We start from the raw sequence: 19,979 nt of genomic DNA, 5'->3' as shown, positions 1-19,979 counted from the left end.
TTGGATTATTTGCCTTTAACCACTGCAAGGCAGGAAGGATTTTAGCAGGTCATACATACTGGTACATTAATGGTGACCTTTTTAACTCTGCTTTCTCTTGAGCTTCGTTGGGACCATCCGAGCTTGTGATGGCAACCTAGGCCCTAGGGTGCACGCAGGTTTGAGATGTGTGGGTATGCTTACTGCAGACCCGTGAATTGTGTGTTGCTTGCCACAAGAGAGTGCCAACATCTTCATGAACGACACCCTCAGTGAGATCAACCAAATTTCCAAAGGATTTAGGTCCGACAACTCTGTTGGGACATCCACAAAATCCAAGTTGTTGGCTTTCACCTGAGCAGGTGTGGGGTCTGTCCACCTTGATCAAAATATGACAGACAACACTTGATAGACAAAAAGGATTATTTATTCGTATGTACGGAGAGAAGTGTTTGTCCGCAGGCAAGCAGATCTCTAAATTATATTCAAACTGCATCAATATATATGCTCATGTTATTTCGACAAAGAAAGGCAAAAGTGGAGACTGGAGCATGAGATCAGAACACAGACTTGAGATATTTTCCCTTGTTTTAGAGCACGATCATAAGTTTTGCAGATCCAGATTTTCCCCTTCATGCTGGAATGCATAAACAAGTAGAAAGACTTCCTTCGGTGCTTTGCAGTACCATTTTTCGGTACATTAGACGATGACAGCAAGTACATATACGTAGTCAGGACCTTGTTTGGTAGCAGCAATAAAAACCTGAGACCCACACGTTACATTATCTCTACTGGAGCGTCTCTTCTCCATTTATTGGTGGGAATCCGAGAGCCGCTAGGCTGCATGGGCCTGCGACTCTTGGCTAGTTTCTTGACATCTCGCCGTCACCTCTCCTCCTTTTCAAGTGTTGTCTTGTTTTTCCAAGTACGATCCATGTGCGTTTCATTCGGGAAGCTTGCATAACAGGGATAATGGTAGCCATACAAAGCCGATGGGTCAAACAGAAGTCCAGAGCTGACGATGCTCAGCTAAGATGCGGTTTTCGTCACCATTGGGGTTTATCCATGCATTTGTACAATTACAAAACATGCCAACTCCACTAGGGGGAAAAAAATGACTTTTGGAACAATCAGAAAAATATGCACGAATCAAACAGGGCTAGGTGCCGCCATATTGGTCAGAATCATGATGGCGTAAAACTTAAAATGCCGGAATATTTTGTCCAAGTACTGCTGAATGGAAGGGTTTTGAAAGTGGTAAAAAGGTGATTTGTGTTCTACAGTGTTCAAGCATATCATCCTCTTGAAATACAATAAAGAGTTTAAAGGTCATATAAAAATTGTGGAAGATTAGCACCGTTAATGCAGTCTTATACACCACCTTATTTTACGTGTCGAAGTACAGTACTGAAAAACGAGGTTGTTGGAAGCGGTAGGGAGGCGATTTGTGTTCCGCAATTTTCGAGTATAAAATTCAATTTTAAATAAGGTAAAGATTGTAAAGGTCGAATATAAAAAATTAATTGATGGTTTCTTTTTCACCACCTTGTCCAACACTTTACATTTGTTCTTCATCTCACTCTCTGCTCTTTCGCGATCGGGACGAATTCAGAGCCAAACTACTGCTAAACTGCAAGTTCGTTTTCTGATCGATGTTCCAATTTGTGTTGAAAATAAAACATGCAATTGAAATCAAGTTCTCCTTCAGTCATAAACTGACGTTTGTGGGGTAGCTAGAACATGTGTGGGGCAGCTAGAACATGTGCGGGGTAGCTAGAACATGTGCGGGGTAGCTAGAACATGTGCGGGGTAGCTAGAACATGTGCGGGGTAGCTAGAACATGTGCGGGGTAGCTAGAACATGTGCGGGGTAGCGAACATGTGCGGGGTAGCTAGAACATGTGCGGGGTAGCTAGAACATGTGCGGGGTAGCTAGAACGGAGCTCGGTAGGGTAGGTACAGGTTAAGTTTTGTGTCCCACTGATAAGTCGGATCTGATTGGCTGCCCGCTGCTCGTATCCAGGTGTCACCTAAAATCTAATTGGCTGCTCGTATCCAGGTGTGACCTAAAATCGAATTGGCTTGTTGTTTTCATCTACCCAACTCGTCCACCAAGTTTTGTCATAACCCGTCCACAACTTTTTGAAATGTCGTGCTATGTATCATTTGTGGCCCTGTCTCTCGATTGTGAAGAATCACTGATTGTTCGTATCCTGATCTTCACCAAAATCGAATGAATTCATCCTTGTCACACACCCAACGCGACCACCAAGTTTTGTCCGAATCCATCAACAGCTTTCTGAGATGTCCTGCTCACAATCAAACAGAGAAGCAGACAAACAGGGGTGAATACATAACTGAAGGTAAAAATATAATTATATATTTTCAGCTCAAAGGAAAAACTTTTTTTTTTTGTTTTTTGTATACAAGATCGAGGCTCGTGAAAGAGCGAACATTAATCACACAGAAAGACAAACCGACACATAAAACATATAACATCGGGAGCGGTAGACAAGATGGGGAGAGAGGGGGAAGGACACAAACACAACATTTGAGAGCAGGGACCGAGAGACATGGAGACATCGAGAGATCTGAGAGAGGGCGAGGGCTTTGGGGGGGGGGGGGCATAGGAAGGGGGCGGTGGGAGAGGTATAAAACATATGGACACTGCCAGGACTTCCAGGAAAGAAGTTGGAATTTCAAACAAGGTGGATCTGGGGTGAATTAGCGGGGGTAGAAAAGATCAAGGTTTTGGATGGGGGAAGATAAGAGATGGTGGTGAACAGCTGTTTTAAAGACCTGGAGGGAGGAGTGGGATTGAAGGGAGTGAGGGAGTTTGTTCCAGAGGTGGGAGAAAAGAGGAATGAAAGAGTGAAGGTGAGCAGAGAGCCGAGATTTCGGCAGTTTAACCATCAATGGGTTGCTGGCAGATCTTGTGCGACCTGTAGGAATATTTGGGGGACAGCACAGAGAGAGCTGGGGGTGCAAGGCCGGAGAGGAGTCGGTAGAAGACAGAAAGACCACCTACCTACCTGCCTGCGGTGAGTGAGTGAAAGGCCCTCAGAGATAGCTTCATCGCGGGAGATTCCAATAATTCTGAAAGCTTTGGTTTCAACAGCGTGAAGCCGAGCTAGGTGTGAGGCAGGAGCACCGGCCCATAGGGGAGAACAGTATTCCATTGAGCTGCGGATGAAAGCCTTGTATGTGGTGAGGAGCTCAGGTGTGCCGAGGAAGGACTTCGCACGACGGAGGATGCCCAGTCGGCGACTGGCTTTGGAGGCCAGCTTGGAAATGTGGTTTTCCCAAGAAAGATCATGGCAGATAGTGAGACCCAAAATCTTGAGCGACAGAACTTCTTGGAGAGGATTGTTGAGAAAGTAGATGGGAGGGTTGTCCAGTCGATCTTTTCGGAGAGACATAGTAAGAGTGTGAGATTTGTCAGGATTGAAAGACATGTTCCACTTGTTTGACCAGTCTGTGATTTTGTCCAGGTCTTCAGAGAGTGAGGAGGCAGCAGACTGCCGATCTGAGGGAAGAGGAATGGAGCGGCAGAGAGTGGAGTCATCAGCAAAGAGATAGAGAGGATTTTCGAGAGAGTCAGAGAGATCATTGATGAAGACCAGAAAAAGCACGGGGCCCAGAACACTGCCTTGGGGAACTCCAGCCTGAACAGGAAGAGGAGATGAGAGAAACCCATTCAGGGCCACACGTTGACGACGACTAGAGAGGAAGTCCGCCAGCCATGCGTGGAGATTTCCATGGATACCAAAGGAGGAGAGTTTGGTGAGCAGAGCGGGGTGCCAGACCGTGTCGAAGGCACGTGATATGTCGAGGGAGACAGCTCTAATTTCCTGTTTGGCATTGAGGACCTCTATCCATTGTTGAGACAGCAGAAGCAGCATGTCCAGAGTAGAGTGACCTGGTCTGAAACCAAATTGATGATCAGAGATCAAGCCATTGGAGAAGAGGAAAGATTTCATATCCGAAGCAATGATGGATTCCATGACTTTGCTGATAATTGGGAGAAGGCTGATTGGTCTGTAGTTGCTAGGATCTGTTTTTGCACCTTTTTTGTGCAAAGCGGTGATGTTGGCTGATTTCCAAGCAGATGGCAGTTGACCTTGAGCAAAAGAGAGGGTGAAGAGAACAGAGAGAGGGTGAGATAGAGCAGCAGAGCAGGATTTTAGGACCCGTGGGCTGATGCCGTCGGGTCCAGTTGCAGAATCAGAGTCGAGGGTTGACAGAAACTTTTCCACCTTGTCAGGAGGAAAGGACACGGAGTCCAGGAGCAGCAGGGTACGACTGGGTATGGTGGGTACAGAGAGGGATGGGTTTGGGACACAAGATTTAGAGGCAAACAGAGTTGAGGCATTCAGCTTTTTCACGTGCGGAGTCAGCTGTGTAGCCGTTTGAGGTAAGGGAGGGGATGGAGGGGGAACAAACACCAGAAACGGATTTGACCAGACGCCACCAGGATTTGGAAAAAAAAGACAGATAAGAGAGTTCGGTCTTGAGAATGGAGAGATATTGTTTCCTGGCTCTCCTGAGGGTGGACACACACTTGTTTCGGGCTTTGTGAAAGGAAATGAGATTTCCTTCCGTTGGATTTGCTTTCCAGGAGACGAAGGCAAGTTGTTTCTGGGCAACAGCCTCACCACAAGATTCCGTGTACCATGGACGGGAGGAAGGGTATGACAACTGAAGACGAGATGGGATAAATCTGTGCATGAGAGAGAGCAATTTACTTTGGAAGAATTCCCAGGATGAGTTGATGTCAGAGGTGGTAGAGATGGGAGACCAGTCCAGATGATTGATGGCTGCTTGAAGACCGTGCCAGTTGGCCTGAGTGAAATGCCAGACTCGTCGACGCTGAGCAGGCTCCCTGAGGATGGTCAGAGAGATGTCCACTTTAACAAGGACATGATCAGATGATCCGATCGGAGCAGAAGAAGAGCAGCAGACATTTTCAGGGAAGTTAGTCATAACCAAGTCCAGAAGAGAAGATGTTCCGTTGACTGAGATCCGGGTCGGGAAATTGACAGATTGTGTCAGTCCCAGTGAGTCGCAGAAGTCCTTTGCTGAAGAGCCATGGCTGGTGAGAGAGGTACCCACACCCAGCCAACTGGCATGGTGACAATTGAAATCACCACATATGAGGAAGAGAGAGTTGGGATGAGTAGATAGAAGTTGGTCCATATCATCAGACAGCGAGATGTAGATGGAGTCATCACTGTTTGGTGGACGGTACAACACACATATGAACAAGAGGTGGGAGCGAAGGGGAAGCCGTAGCCAGAGGTATTCCTGGGGGTGAGGTGGAGAGAGTGCAGGGCGAGTGAGGAGAGTTTTTGATAAAGATAGCAACCCCGCCTCCAGGACGAGGCTCAGGTCTATCATACCGGAGGAGGGAGTAGCCCGGGAGAGATACTATGGAATCAGAGACATCATAAAGGAGGAAAGTTTCTGTTAAGCACATCACGTCTGGTTTGACAGAAGCAACCTGTATGGAGAGATCAGTTAAGTTTGAACGAAGGCCCCGGATGTTTGAGGTCCATACCGTTAATGAAGAGGAAGGGGGAGCATCAGATACAGAACAGGGGGGAGGAGGGGTAGGGTAAGATGTGGAAGAGGTGGAAGAGATAGGGAGAGCTGTTGAAGGTGTGTCAGAGATTTCAGAATAGCTCGGAGAAAGGGAAGGATGGGGCGGACAAAAGGTTTGATGGTGATTGGGTGAGCCACAATGAGGTGTTATTTGAGGAGGGGGAAGAGCGAGGCAGAAGGTTGGGGGAGATGGAGGTGAGAGTTTGAAGGGGGAAGAAGCGGGGAGGACGCTTTGAGGAGGGGGAGTGAGAGGGGGGAAATTGAGAAGCAATGAGGGTGGGGAGATTTGAAGGGGAGGGGTGAGGGGGGAGTTTGGGAGGGAAGGGACAAGGGGAGGGATTTGAAAGGGATGGGATATGGGGGAGATTTGGAGGGGAGGGGTGAGGCAGGAGTCTAGGAGGGGAGGGGCGAGGGGGCGTCTTGGCGGGGAGGGGTGAGGGGGTAGTTTAGGAGGGAGGGGGCAAGGGGGGAGATTTGAAAGGGATGGGTGATGGGGAAGATTTGGAGGGGAGGGGTGATGGGGAAGATTTGGAGGGGAGGGGTTATGGGGAAGATTTGGAGGGGAGGGGTGAGATTGGATTTTTGAAAGTGTACGATTTATGGGAAACGAACATTTATTGCAAAATGAGTTTCTTGTGACCTTCGAGTTAAAAATACGTTTAAGGACGCTGGATGGAGGATGGAGTGCAGGAGAGTTTAGGGAATGTAGAAAAAAGGCACTATAGGAGATGGATATTTTTTTTGGGATGAATTGATTTGGTGAGCAAGTCGAAAGCAGCCTTTTAAAGAAGAAGAAGAAAAAGGTGTTATAAAATATGACGGAATACATAACTTGAGGGGAAAGTGTAAACATTGAAGGTTAATGAGTGAAAACTATCTGGGGAAATGGGGGAGAAACACGTGGTCGAAGAACGAACGAACGAATAAGAATGAATAAACGAATGAGAACAGAGAAGGAAATGTTTTTTTTTTTTTTTTTTTTTTGAGTTGAGATTTACACAAGGAAGTAGGCTATGGGTGAAAAGCCTGGGAATACAGAGAACGAAAGTTATTGGATCACAAACGACGGACCGCTGAGAGAAAAACAAAGCCTCAAGGTTGTACAGTGCACACTGTACAAGGCCTCAAGACACGACACGGCAAACAGACGATCAATTTATGAAAGATAAACACCGAGAAACAACCAAAGTTGCACACAATAACTTCACACACCGAAAGATAAATACAGTTTCGACAAAATACAATTGTGAACAGACTTAACTTCGAAAAACGTGGAGACCGTGTGGAGCTTCGAAAATCCCTCCCACCGTCTCCCATTTTGTAGATCATTGTAGTTTGGTTAAGTGTATTTTAATACCATGCCGATTCTGCAAGTATGGTAGCTACGGAGAGATGCCCCACTTACCGCTGGGGACTGCGATGAAGACCGAGCTGTAATACATAAGCACGCCATCCTCTTCATCGTCTTGCGTACGGCATGCTTCAGATGCGAGTCTCTGCAAGCTGGTCCATCCACTTCGGGAGCTGTTCACCTGCGGTTAGATCAAGGACACAGTCCGCTGTCCCAGAAGCCCAACAGGTGCATACAGGGTCAACCTCTGTCATCATCTGCAAAAAAATACCCTCTGGCAGTCAAACAAACTTTAAACCTCACCAAAAGGAAGTCACATAAAAGAGTGACCATGACTGAGAAAATTCTACACGCCAGGACTTCTCTGCAGGAAACCATTCATTGTGACTCCTCATATTTAGACAACTTGATGGCTCAACTATCGGGGACGCCTCTTCATGGTGGTTGTACCCCCCTAAGCAAGTTGGGGGCCAAATCTTCCTCATTCTTCCCTGCTGCCAGGATTCGTCAGGGCAGCGCGGTCATGGCCAGACAGCTGATCAGTCCCCATGGACCGGCCATTTCCCTCTCCGTCTCCCTCTCCTCACCCTCGCCTCTCCTTTCCTCTCCTCTTCTCTTCTCTTCTCTGTCTCTGTGTCTGTGTCTGTGTCTCTCTCTCTCTCTCCTCCAACTCTGTCGTGGCCCTGACTTCCTGAAGGTGGGGGTACACCATCCTGGATGTGTGGAATATCTGGGTCACTCTTGCAAGATTGGCTGTCTCCATGCCGTGGGCGTGTTCGAGAGAACTGTCCGGGGCTATTAAAGTACAACAACAACAACAACTTGACATCTGGCTTGTTGGTGTGTCATATCAGTGCGGACACGGAGCTTCCATGCGGGTCATCCTGTACTTTCTGACATGCACTTCATGCTGATGAGTGGTCTGGGGCTGTTTTTCATGGTTTGGGCTCGGCCCCTTAGTTCCAGTGAAGGGAAATCTCAACGCTACAGAATACAATGACATTCTAGACGATTGTGTGCTTCCAACTTTGTGGCAACAGTTTGGGGAAGGCCCTTTCCTGTTTCAGCATGACAATGCCCCCGTGCACAAAGCGAGGTCCGTACAGAAATGGTTTGTCGAGATCGGTGTGGAAGAACTTGACTGGACTGCACAGAGCCCCGACCTCAACCCCATTGAACACCTTTGGGATGAATTCGAACGCCGACTGTGAGCCAGGCCTAATCGCCCAACATCAGTGCCCGACCTCAATAATGCTCTTGTGACTGAATGGAAGTAAATCCCCGCAGCAATGTTCCAACATCTAATGGAAAGCCTTCCAAGAAGAGTGGAGGCTGTTATAGCAAAGAGGGGGAGGGGGGGGGGGGGGGAACTAACACCATATTAATGGCCATGATTTTGGAATGAGATGTTTGACGAGCACATAGGGTGCGATGTTCGGGTGTCCACATGCTTTTGGCCATGTAGTGTACATCGTGTAAGCGCCGGCTCGAAATTACCGCACCGACCTCTATGAAGTACGCATTGGAACTTTGTCTCCACAATGTCATATCACACTGCCATTAATCATCATCCATGCAATATGAAAGCTTAAACAAAATAATTATTTCCAATAAAAAGTAGATGGGGGTTTTGGGATTGTTTTTTGAACTTTTTCATGAAGTCAAAATTTAATGGAACAAATTGTTTAATGTATCATTTGACAATCTGTCACATATATTTTCTTTGAATGTTATAACTACTAAATAGGGCAACTATCAGGGATGCCTCTTCGCGGTGGTTGTACCCCCCAAAGTCAAGGTCACAAATCTTTCCCATCTTTCCCTGCTCTCTGGAATTTGTCACGGCGCGGTCATGGTCAGAATGCTAATCGGTCCCTCTGGACCAGCTTTTTCCATCTTGTCTGTGTCTGTCTCTCCCTCTAACTCAGTCGTGGCCTTGACTTCGTGAAGGTGGTGGTGCACCATCCTGGATGTGGGGCATCTCTGGGCCGCTCCTGGGAGATTGATCGGCTGTCTACGTGCTGTGGGCTTGTTCGAGAGAACTGCGCCGGACTATACAACAACAACAAAAACATCACCTACGACTAAATAGCCATAAACTTGTTAAGCACGTTGAGTATCTCACGTCCTTTGGAAGTCCTTCAAAGGAAATCCCTCTTGGAAGTCCTTCGAAGAAGAAGATTATGATGATCCCCATCACAAATGAAAGCTTAATGGATGTCACTGCCTGGGACGATGAGATCTTAGGTGACTGAAGACCAATCCTGACTTTCACCTTCTTCCACAGATGTTGCATGCGAGGAGGTTGTGGTGTGCAGGTTGTAGTGGAATTATACCGAAGGTGAGCCCAGGGAGTGCTCGCGAATCCCACCAAGAGGGGCGTCTATAAGACCCGGGACAACCGCGGCACAAGGCCACTCCAGCGACACTCACTGTGACATAGTCCTGTAGTTTGAATGGTATGTACGCCCCTAGATGCTGCGCTTGTGTTGTTTTACCTACTGATATCAACACTGCCCATATAATGCTCTGATTCTAATGTCTATTGCTTGTATGTATTTTACAGGATGTTACTACAGATCTAAATGATATTAAACCTACCCAAGGGTCAAGTCGTGTCTGTCCTTGATTTTCACGACATTTAATATCATTTAGATCGACGAAATGACTGAACACAAGATGACCCTGGTACCGATTCTCGATGCTGACGCACAAGCCGAGGAATCTGGGTCGGTGTTCACTCACTGGCTCAAAACGCTGGAGAATTACTTTGCCGCTTTTGAAACGGAGCCCACCGCCGTGGCGAAGCTGTGCGTGTTACAGTCGAAGGTTGACCACCGCGTTTACCGGAGCATTGCTCGATTTGAGACGTACGCCACGGCTCTGGCTAAACAAAAGCGACTACATAAAGAAACGGAGCGCCGTGCACGGCCGGCATCAACTCTCCCAGCGGCGACAACAACCTTTGGAATCGATCGATCGCTACGCGCAGGAGCTGCATTACCTTTTGGCGGACTGCGTCCAAGAGGTACGGACGCATGAGCAGGTCCAAGATGACCTTTTGCGAGATTCCTTCGTCGCTGGGATTAGTTCTAGTCTTGAGACTTCGACTCCTGGAGACTGCGGAGCTGACATTTACGGAGGCTCTGCGACTGGCCCGCATCTTCACGGATGCCCGTGAACAATCCACCGCTTATGACCACCCACGAGTCATGGCGGGGACTTCTCAACTCGCGCGACCGGAGAGCGTTACTGCCGAGGAAATGGGAGAAGACCCGACCACGGCCGAGTCTCTGGGTGCTCCTGAAGCGGAACCGCTTCCAGCCTCACTGCTGCGGCCGCTGCCCGGCCATGGCCTGACCGGTATGCGGTGTTATTTTTGTGGGAATCGGCAGCACCCTAGAACAGAATGCCCGGCTCGGGAAGCAATATGCCATTTGTGCTCCACCAAGGGCCATTTTGCAAAAGTCTGCAGGAAGGCCGCTCAGGGCACCCGCACCCACGCGACCTTGAATGTGCTTATCGCTGAGCCAATGGATCGAGCACCAGACGGGGCGCCTCACTCGGCTTTGATGAGCAAACCTCCTTCTCGCGGGCCCCTGGCTGCACGCACGACCTTAGTGAGATACACCGGGGCGCCGAAACAAATGGCGCAAACGCGACCGGCCGCAAAGCGACCGACCTTGACTGGCGTTCAAACGCCACCTTCAAGCTTTGCTTTGGAAACTCCTTTCACTGTGCAGCCAACGCAGCACGTGGCTCGAGCGCCATCTAATGGCGGCTCTTATGAATTACACGCCCTCACTCCGGCATATGATACTGCTGAGGAGCCGCCTATGCGCTTGTCACGGGGCCCTTCCACGAGTTGCCCGAACGACCGGCAAACTGCAGCCGGCGTGGGAATGTCTTCTGACAGTGGGTTTTCTGATGTACTTGAAACTGCAGAGGAGCCACCTATGCGCTTGTCACGAGGATCCTCCATGGGCTATCCGAGCGACCGGAAGACTGCTGCCGGGGTGGGATCCACTTGCGAGGCGCGATCTTCTCGCCCGGACGGCGCAATCCCTGCCGGGTCTGCCGGCCTTGCGCAAGCCATCATTCCGCTCACGGTTGCGGGTGTCTTTGCGCAAGCTTTGATCGACACGGGTCTACGGATAGTTTTATCGATCAGCGACTGGTGCAGCAACATGGGTGGCTGGTTCTCGGGACAACACGACGGATCTTCATGGCCTCCCAAGGACTTCGGCTGAGCACGAAAGGGGCTTGTCGATGGACACTTGTGATAAAGGGGCGCGCGTTCCCAGACGTGTATCTCATGGTTTTACCTGCATTATGCGCCGACATTCTGTTAGGACTTGATTTCCTTAAGCAACATGGGCGTTTGGAAATAGACCGGTGGGCCGGACACGCTTGCTGTGTGCGCCCTCGCTCAGATGGACGTGGAGCCTCTCTCGCTGTTCCCCAATCTGACCACTGATTGTACCCCTGTAGCCGTAAAATTGCGGCGCTACTCTCGCGCGGACGCGCAATTCATTGCAGAGGAAACGGCCCAGCTCTTAAGGGACGGTATCATTGAACCCAGTAGGTCTCCGTGGAGGGCCCAAGTCTTAGTGGTGCGAAGTGAGGCCCACCGCCGGCGTATGGTAATCAACTATTCCCAGACGATAAATCGGTTTACCCAGCTGGATGCCTACCCCTTACCGGGGATGGATGCCCTGGTCCGCCAGGTGGCCCGGTATTCCGTTTACAGCACTCTCGATCTGCGTAGTGCGTATCATCAGGTCCCCATCTCTAAGGCTGATCGCGTCTATACAGCCTTTGAATCGGGTCAGCGGTTGTACCAGTTCACTCGACTCCCTTTTGGGGTAACTAACGGTGTCGCGTGTTTTCAGAGGGCTATGGATGACCTCATTGCGAAGGAGAACTTGACCGATGTCTTTGTCTATCTAGACAATCTTACGGTTTGTGGGTACGACCAGGGGCATCACGACGCTAATCTGAAGCACTTTCTCGAGATCGCGCAGAAATATCACCTAACCATGAATGACACTAAGTGTCGCTACTCTCTCCGCACGGTAGATCTTTTGGGGTACACCGTGACCTATGGCTCTGTCTCTCCGGATAAGGAGCGTCTGCGACCTTTGCTCGATATGGCTCTGCCTAGCGATCGGGCTTCGTTGAAACGCGCTCTTGGGCTGCTCGCCCACTATTCAAAGTGGGTGCAAAGTTTATCCGCGAAGCTCCGCCCCCTCGTGGCCTGCGACACGTTCCCCATGGGCCCGGCCGCTATGGCGGCCTTCGAGGGCCTTAAGGCCGACATCGCTGGCGCCGCTGTAGCGACGATTGACGAGAGTGCTTCTTTCGTCTTGGAAAGTGATGCCTTGGATCATGCGATAGCGGCGACTCTCTCCCAAGGGGGACGCCCTGTGGCCTTCTTTTCGAGGACTCTCACCTCCGCTGAGCGGAGGCATTCGTCTGTCGAAAAGTAAGCGTACGCGATCGTCGAATCGATCCGGCGATGGCGGCCGTACCTGCTAGGGCGGTGTTTCCAAATCATCACGGACCAACAAAGCGTTGCATTCATGTACGATACCCTACATGCTCAACGCATTAAGAATGAGAAAATCACCCGCTGGCGTATCGAACTCGCCGACTTCTGCTACACCATCAAATACCGCCCGGGGAAGGATAACCTGGTCGCCGACGCCTTATCAAGGCCGGCCACTTGCGCGGGGGTTGTAACTTTGGAGGGACTGCGCGTTTTGCACGGCAATATTGGGCATCCCGGGGTAGCGCGTTTCGCGCATTTTGTGCGCAGTGGTAATCTGCCGTACTCGATTGAGGACATCCGCCGGATCTGCCGGGATTGCACTATTTGTGCGGAGCTCAAACCGCGTTTTTACAACCGTCCCATTCACGATTCCCCTTTGCTTATACGTGCGGGGATATGTCGGCCGCCACAGTTATACGGTGCCTGCAGAATTTGTTTTCTATGTTCGGGTATCCGGCCTACATACATACCGATCGGGGAGCGGTGTTCCTGTCTCAGGAGGTGAGGGGCTACTTGCTCCAAAATAATGTCGCTTCAAGCTACACCACCCTGTACCGGCCTCAGGCGAATGGGCAGATCGAACGCTTTAATGGGATTATATGGAGGGCCGTCATGCTAAGCCTCAGGACCCTCGGCCGGGGCCTCGATAAATGGGCGTGGTCGCTACCTGCGGCTCTAAACTCGATCCGGGCTCTCCTATGTACCGCCACCAACCAAACTCCTCACGAAAGACTGTTCCACCACCCTAGAAGCTCGGGTAGTATCCAATCTTTACCCAGCTGGCTCGCTGAGCCAGGGCCCGCCTATCTCAAACGAGCGGTTCGCGCTAGCAAGTACGACCCCCTCGTTGATAAGGTGCAGGTCCTCCAGGCTAATCCCGAGCATGCTCGTGTGTTAACGGCAGACGGCCGCAAGTCTACCGTCTCCGTCCACCATCTCGCCCCTTGTGGGGACGTCGACAGGGATATCGACGAACCCATCTACGAGTCTATGGACGCTACCAAAGCTTCCACTATGGAACTACGACCGCTGCTTCCGTCGTCACCCACTCCCTTGCCCGATGGCTCTGGGGCACCCCCTCCGACACCCGCCTCCGGCCGCTCCTCCGACACGGAGGACTCAGGGCTAGGGGACGCCGTACCCGGTAGTTTCCGAACACGCACTGGCCGGGTAGTTCGCCGCCCCGACCGCTACGGGTGGCCCGATTGACGTGTCCATTCGATTATCGCTGACGCTTGCTTGCAACCTGCCTAGCGGCAGTATAGTTCTAACGGCGGGGAGAATGTAGTGGAATTGTACCGAAGGTGAGCCCAGGGAGTGCTCGCGAATCTCACCAAGAGGGGCGTCTATAAGACCCGGGACAACCGCGGCACAAGGCCACTCCAGCGACACTCACTGTGACATAGTCCTGTAGTTTGAATGGTATGTACGCCCCTAGATGCTGCACTTGTGTTGTTTTACCTACTGATATCAACACTGCCCATATAATGCTCTGATTCTAATGTCTATTGCTTGTATGTATTTTACAGGATGTTACTACAGATCTAAATGATATTAAACCTACCCAAGGGTCAAGTCGTGGCTGTCCTCGATTTTCACGACACAGGTTGCAGGTCTCTTTCAGGGCATCTTTTTCATCGCTCGTCCCAGAGTTCATGGCGATTCCCTTCAAGCTGTTGGATTCCATGATGACAGACGGTGTGCCGGCAGGGCCGGTCGGCAGCGTACTCCTGCAGTCGTCCATGATCCATATTGCATTTTATCAATGTGGCTGCTCCTTGTTGCGTTTACGTTGGCTTCCATCAATGATTCCCCTCATTAAGCTTCCTCGTGCAGGATCTTCCTGGGTATGTGATTCCCAGGAATCATTATTACCAGGGTGTGCCAAAAAAAGCCAAACCCATAAAAAATCCATCATACTTTCATAAAATTTCAGGAATATGTGCCACATATTGTGTGACAGAGGTGAAGCAAATATCAGAACCGGAACTTGGAAGCAAGATTTTAGATTGGCAGGTGGTCACCGCTCGATCACATGCTTGATGTTTTTGATTACGCGCTGACATTTGGCAAGTTTGATGGGCCTAACGGTCTCTACGATTGCTTCCTTCAACTCAAATATACTTATAGGGTTATCCTTGTACAATTGTCTTTCAGATATCCCCAAAGATTAAAAAAAAAAAAAAAAAATCTAGTGGTCGCAGAATCCGGGGAATGTGGAGACCACTCGACGATCAAGCATCGGCCAATCACTGCCTCACCGAAGTGGCTCGTCACCCACTCACCGGACTCATTTGTGGTGTGAGGGGTTACCCCATCCCGCTGAAACCATTGCTCCTCTCCCCCAAAAGCTTCACCTGTGGGCAAGAGCAACCCAGAACTCATTCCCCTCGAGATGACAGGAGTTGCAGGGGACTTCTGGAAATCCTGTTCTTCGGATACCGACCGCCTTCGTCTCTTGCTCCCAACACGATTCCTCCTTCCGCCTGCTCAGAGATGGTGACGCTTCCTGATCTGCAATCGAGGACCATCTGATTACCCACGGGATGGGAAGTTGGAGGTTTACATGGAGTATTATAAATAATACATGGGCACAAACGAAAAAGAGAAAGTTCAATGTAGACACCAATTGTAGCATCTCAATGGAAGCAACATCACCTGTGAAGACCTCAAATTCCCCCGACAAGGGTGACTTCCACCCAAAGATGGAGATCAGGTGACCTTTTTCTTCCATATGCAGCACAAGGCTGCGGGGTATGGTCATTGGCTGTGGGCGTGGCTGTGCCGTCGATGCCACGCCCTCTGCTGCTTCGGCCTGGAATTTCGGATTTGTTCAGGGTTAGGGATACCATGGGATCTTTAACGTTCCCCAAGTAATGCTGGCAGACGGAATTCCAATTTAACGTCCATCCGAGGGGACGGCCTTGAATGCGAAACACCAGGACGGCAGTTTATGGCGAGGTTGACGATTGGAATTCGAACCCAGAATGGCCAAATGTCCTCCACCAATGTCTGAAACGTTAACATTAATAAATTTCCTTCTAACGTTTCGAAAGTTTCTCGAGTTGAAATGTACAAATGAAAGTGCCGAGGTCTCGATTTGTGGATTGGACCGACAATGGCGTTCACTCCACGGGATTATAAACATCCACAAATCCTCGATTCGCGTTCACCTTCCCTGGAATTTTCCTCTTCGGCGGCTTTGAGGATCTGAAGTCGCACCCGCAGTTTTCCTATTCCAGGCTCAACGTCCACAAATCCAACGGCGATGCACGTGTCGTTATAATCTGGGGAGTGTGACGTCACAGCAGATCGCCCTTTAACCCAAAACAAGCCTCCAACGAACCAATGATCGCACGCGCTCAGCGCCGCCAGCAGGGATCCTCATTTCTATTGGACGCTGAGCGAAAGGCGGGGCCACAAGATTCAGTCGCTCCGCCCTTTAAAGAGGAGGCGGAGCCAACAGGGTACCTCTCGGAGATCTGGATCTGGTGAATGCGAAGGCAGAGCGCGGTGGGGGATCCTCACCTCCGCGTTGCATCGGCGCTCACCGGCTCACCTGGCGCTAAATCGGTCCGTTCGCTCAGGTATGGCCGGGGACGGACCACCTGCGGAGTTGGGGTGCTTCTCGGCCGCTAATGGATTGGCCGGCGCCCAACAAGGATTCTGGGAGCTTGAGGGATCCGGTGATTCTGTGGTGAAGAGAAGAGCCGCCACGTTCGATAGTGGCTCTGGTGCGCACCGTTACAGGTGCCGCACGATATCTGACACGCACAGGTACTTAACGGGTGTCACCCTACCTGCACTAGATTACCTTTTGAGCAAAAAAAAAAAAAAAGAGGTCAATCGCCGCCCATACCTGGATCGATGTAGGCTGGAACCGCAATTATTCACACACCTGGAAGTTTTACCGACTTGTACAGGTGTGACTTTTAAAACGCGCGTCTAAATGTTATTCATAATTCAATCGAGCTCGCTGTGCAGGTGCCGCGTCCTTACCTTCAGATGGTATTCCTCTAATTTTTCTGCTTCGAGCTCGAGATTCAATACTTTATTTTTCCCACATTATTTGTAATAAATTTCCTGCTTTATTATTTGGAGTTGTCCCGACAATTCGGACCGCATGGCCGCTACCTCGACGTGTGCATGACCGGTGATTGTAGTCCGGGTCTCGTGGACCGCCACCTCACAATACCAAGACGTTCCGGAAGTGTGGTCTCGCACGCGACCCGTACGGCCCGGACACGTGGTGCGCATGCGCGCGCGAGCGACGCGGAAGCACGTGTTCGTGAGTGAGGGAGAGGGTGTCGGTCTCCTGAGGTATTCCTCCCTTCGGCTGCAGCCGCCAAGTGCTGCACATCGTGTGATTTTGGGATAGCTAACGTTTTCTTATTGAAAGATTTGTGTGTACCCGTTTGTGGAGTTTATTTAAACGGGCGTCCGAGTACATCCTCGGCCTTGCTTTGCGAGATCCCCGGAAGTGGGGATGAATGATCCACGACGTTGTGCGTTGTGTAATGAACTATAAATGTAATTGGTAATCATTGGTTGTGCGATTCAGGCGAGCTGCTGATCCCGCGTGACATTGCACCTTGGCCCCACGTGATTGTATGAGCCTCGACCGGATAGCTGGTTATAACGGGAATTGGTGATTGTCCAGCAGCGTATACTGTATCGTTACTGATGTACAGTCAATGTCGGTATGAATCGGGTACTTTTGTGTTCTCCTCAGGATGGCCGATTACCTGATCAGCGGCAGCGCGGGCTACGTCCCGGAAGATGGACTCACAGCGCAGCAGATGCTCGCCGGGGCCGATGGACTCACGTACAAGTCGGTTTGCTTTTCAAGATGTCCCTGCACTGTCTGCCCTGAAAGTCTCTTTCCCCCTCCCCAGGAAAACATTCGTTCTTGAACTCTTTTAATAATGCGGGTTTTGTTGTGCAGTACGTGCAATAATCAATCGGTTGTTGTGTCTGAATGATGGAGCGCGTACACATACAATATACATTGATTGACCATCGTAAGTACGTGTACTGCACAATCTTCGGTCGGGGGTGTGGGGTGGCGTCATTGGCCGAGGGAGCGGCTCTGCCGCTGATGCAATGCCATCTGCTAGTTCGGGCAGGAATTTGGTCCTGGTGCTGATGCAATGCCCTCTGCTAGTTCGGGCAGGAATTTTACCGTGCCGCTGATGCAATGCCCTGTGATAGTTTTGGGCAGCAATTTGGTCCTGGTGCTGATGCAATGCCCTCTGCTAGTTCGGGCAGGAATTTTACCGTGCCGCTGATGCAATGCCCTGTGATAGTTTTGGGCAGCAATTTGGTCCTGGTGCTGATGCAATGCCCTCTGCTAGTTCGGGCAGGAATTTTGCCGTGCCGCTGATGCAATGCCCTGTGATACTTTTGGGCAGCAATTTGGTGCTGATGCAATGCCCTCTGATAGTTCGGGCAGGAATTTTACCGTGCCGCTGATGCAATGCCCTCTGACAGTTTTGGGCAGCAATTTGGTCCTGGTGCTGATGCAATGCCCTCTGATCGTTCGGGCAGCAATTTTGCCGTGCCGCTGATGCAATGCCCTCTGATAGTTCAGGCAGCAATTTTGCCGTGCCGCTGATGCAATGCCCTCTGATAGTTCGGGCAGCAATTTTGCCGTGCCGCTGATGCAATGCCCTGTGATAGTTTTGGGCAGCAATTTTGTCCTGGTGCTGATGCAATGCCCTCTGATCGTTCGGGCAGCAATTTTGCCGTGCCACTGATGCAATGCCCTCTGATAGTTCGGGCAGCAATTTTGCCGTGCCGCTGATGCAATGCCCTGTGATAGTTTTGGGCAGCAATTTGGTCCTGGTGCTGATGCAATGCCCTCTGATCGTTCGGGCAGCAATTTTGCCGTGCCGCTGATGCAATGCCCTCTGATAGTTCGGGCAGCAATTTTGCCGTGCCGCTGATGCAATGCCCTCTGATAGTTCGGGCAGCAATTTTGCCGTGCCGCTGATGCAATGCCCTGTGATAGTTTTGGGCAGCAATTTGGTCCTGGTGCTGATGCAATGCCCTCTGATCGTTCGGGCAGCAATTTTGCCATGCCGCTGATGCAATGCCCTCTGATAGTTCGGGCAGCAATTTTGCCGTGCCGCTGATGCAATGCCCTGTGATAGTTTTGGGCAGCAATTTGGTCCTGGTGCTGATGCAATGCCATCTGATAGTTCGGGCAGCAATTTGGCCGTGCCGCTGATGCAATGCCCTGTGATGGTTTTGGGCAGCAATTTGGTCCTGGTGCTGATGCAATGCCCTCTGATAGTTTGGGCAGGAATTTTGCCGTGGTGCTGGCGATGGCTCACCTACTACTCGTGAAGTCCATTATGGGATCATTAACGTCCACCGAAGAATGCTAACAGACGGGACCGGCCATTTGACGTCCGTCCGAGGGACGACGCACACGTTGATGAACCAAGCCACCTGTGAAACACCAGGATGACGGTTTGTAGCTCGGTCGGGATTCAAACCCAAGCTAGACGGCTTCGAGGTGAGCGTGCGCACCGCAGGTATTGCACCACAAAAGCTGCATATTGAGAGTTTGATAACAAATGTTGTACTGCGGAGTGATAAGGAGACTTTCAGGCCACCATGAGGTACAATGGTTGATTTATTGTTTGAATTCCGACTGAAGTTTCAGCAAAACTGGTTAAATGCTGTGCTGGTGGATTCTACAATCTGTGTCTGCCAGAGATTAGCTAACCACGTGATTCTGTAAGTCACCACTAATCGAGCTTTTGTTGTTTTGTGTCGTTTTGTATGAATTTGTGTATTCCACTTCTTTCAGTGACTTCTTGATTCTGCCCGGATTCATCGATTTTAGCGCGGATGAAGTGGTACGTCGTCATTGTCGCGCAATTTTGGTGCTGTCCTTAAATTGACGTTGGCGATATTTGATGGGATTGGCGGAAGGGCAGCAAGATTAGAATGGTACCCCTAACGCCGGTTTGTAAAATCCTTAGGATCTCTCGTCTGCCCTCACGAGGAAGATCACGTTGAAGACCCCATTGATCTCGTCGCCGATGGACACCGTGACCGAGTGCAATATGGCGATATCGATGGCTGTGAGTTGCGACTGTCGACTATTCTCGTTGCATTCTGCCATTTGAAGCACAGTATTGTAGTTGATTGCTTTCTTTCTTTTTTTTATCGTGTATTTTCTCCAAACAGTGCTAACGTTTCCTTTATAGTTGAATGTTTTTGTTTTATCTACAGCTCGTTGGTGGAATTGGATTCATTCATCATAACTGTACTCCTGAGTTCCAAGCAAATGAAGTCAGGAAAGTTAAGGTGAGGAATCTTCCAAAGCAAGTGGCGCACCAAAAAAATTTTTTTATGTCCCTGCCAACGACAATGACAGAGGCATTACGTTTTCAGGTTATCCGTCCGTCTGTCTGTGATAAGTGTTCGTTGCTGCGACAACTTAAGAACGGCTGAAGGGATCCAAGTCCAATTTGGTACAAGTATG

The 19,979-nt window shown here is 50.2% G+C and overlaps 2 protein-coding genes across 12 annotated transcripts in view; one reads left to right on the top strand and one right to left on the bottom strand.

Moving 5' to 3' along the window:
- Window positions 1-384: 384 nt before the first annotated feature.
- On the bottom strand, window positions 385-15,779 carry LOC144891679 (uncharacterized). 3 transcript variants are annotated; one of them, XR_013623020.1, is made up of 4 exons: window positions 15,140-15,779; window positions 14,839-14,995; window positions 6,985-7,111; window positions 385-2,287 (listed from the first exon to the last, which is right to left on the bottom strand). XR_013623020.1 is itself a non-coding variant. In XM_078775462.1 (4 exons), the coding sequence occupies exons 2-4, from the start codon at window positions 14,223-14,225 to the stop codon at window positions 2,199-2,201; spliced, it is 396 nt and encodes a 131-aa protein (XP_078631588.1). In that variant the 5' UTR covers window positions 14,226-14,995; window positions 15,140-15,779; the 3' UTR covers window positions 385-2,198. The 3 variants fall into 3 exon arrangements, 1 of the variants encoding a protein (XP_078631588.1); XR_013623021.1 differs by having other exon boundaries at window positions 15,655-15,775; XM_078775462.1 differs by having other exon boundaries at window positions 14,046-14,995.
- Window positions 15,780-15,955: 176 nt separating this feature from the next.
- LOC137424429 (inosine-5'-monophosphate dehydrogenase 1) overlaps window positions 15,956-19,979 on the top strand; it is a 43,282-nt gene continuing 39,258 nt past the window's right edge. For 3 of the 9 annotated variants that reach the window (XR_013623019.1, XM_078775459.1, XM_068111871.2), the window contains exons 1-5: window positions 16,729-16,801; window positions 17,214-17,312; window positions 19,299-19,347; window positions 19,474-19,575; window positions 19,727-19,801. Coding sequence is in view for 6 of the 9 variants with exons in the window: in XM_078775459.1 (XP_078631585.1) it covers window positions 16,737-16,801; window positions 17,214-17,312; window positions 19,299-19,347; window positions 19,474-19,575; window positions 19,727-19,801 (390 nt within the window). In the remaining 3 variants the exon portion in view is untranslated. The other 6 variants (XR_010983926.2, XM_068111870.2, XR_013623018.1 and 3 more) reach the window with 5 other exon arrangements.

Source organism: Myxine glutinosa, chromosome 4 (genome assembly GCF_964187855.1).
Source record: "Myxine glutinosa chromosome 4, kmMyxGlut1.1, whole genome shotgun sequence".
Lineage (NCBI taxonomy): Eukaryota > Metazoa > Chordata > Myxini > Myxiniformes > Myxinidae > Myxine > Myxine glutinosa.
The sequence above is the reverse complement of the archived record's forward strand: the minus strand, read 5'-3'. Positions and strand labels throughout refer to the sequence as shown.

Bases quoted from the DNA above. Each gene is read 5' to 3' on its own strand.
- LOC144891679 (XM_078775462.1), bottom strand. From the start codon at position 14,225: ATGGACGACTGCAGGAGTACGCTGCCGACCGGCCCTGCCGGCACACCG. The intron at 7,112-14,045 runs GTAGGTTTAATA...ATCTAACCGCAG, and splicing joins AGCCACGACTTGACCCTTGG to GTGAACAGCTCCCGAAGTGG. The intron at 2,288-6,984 runs GTAAGTGGGGCA...GATTGTGAGCAG, and splicing joins CTTCATCGCAGTCCCCAGCG to GACATCTCAGAAAGCTGTTG.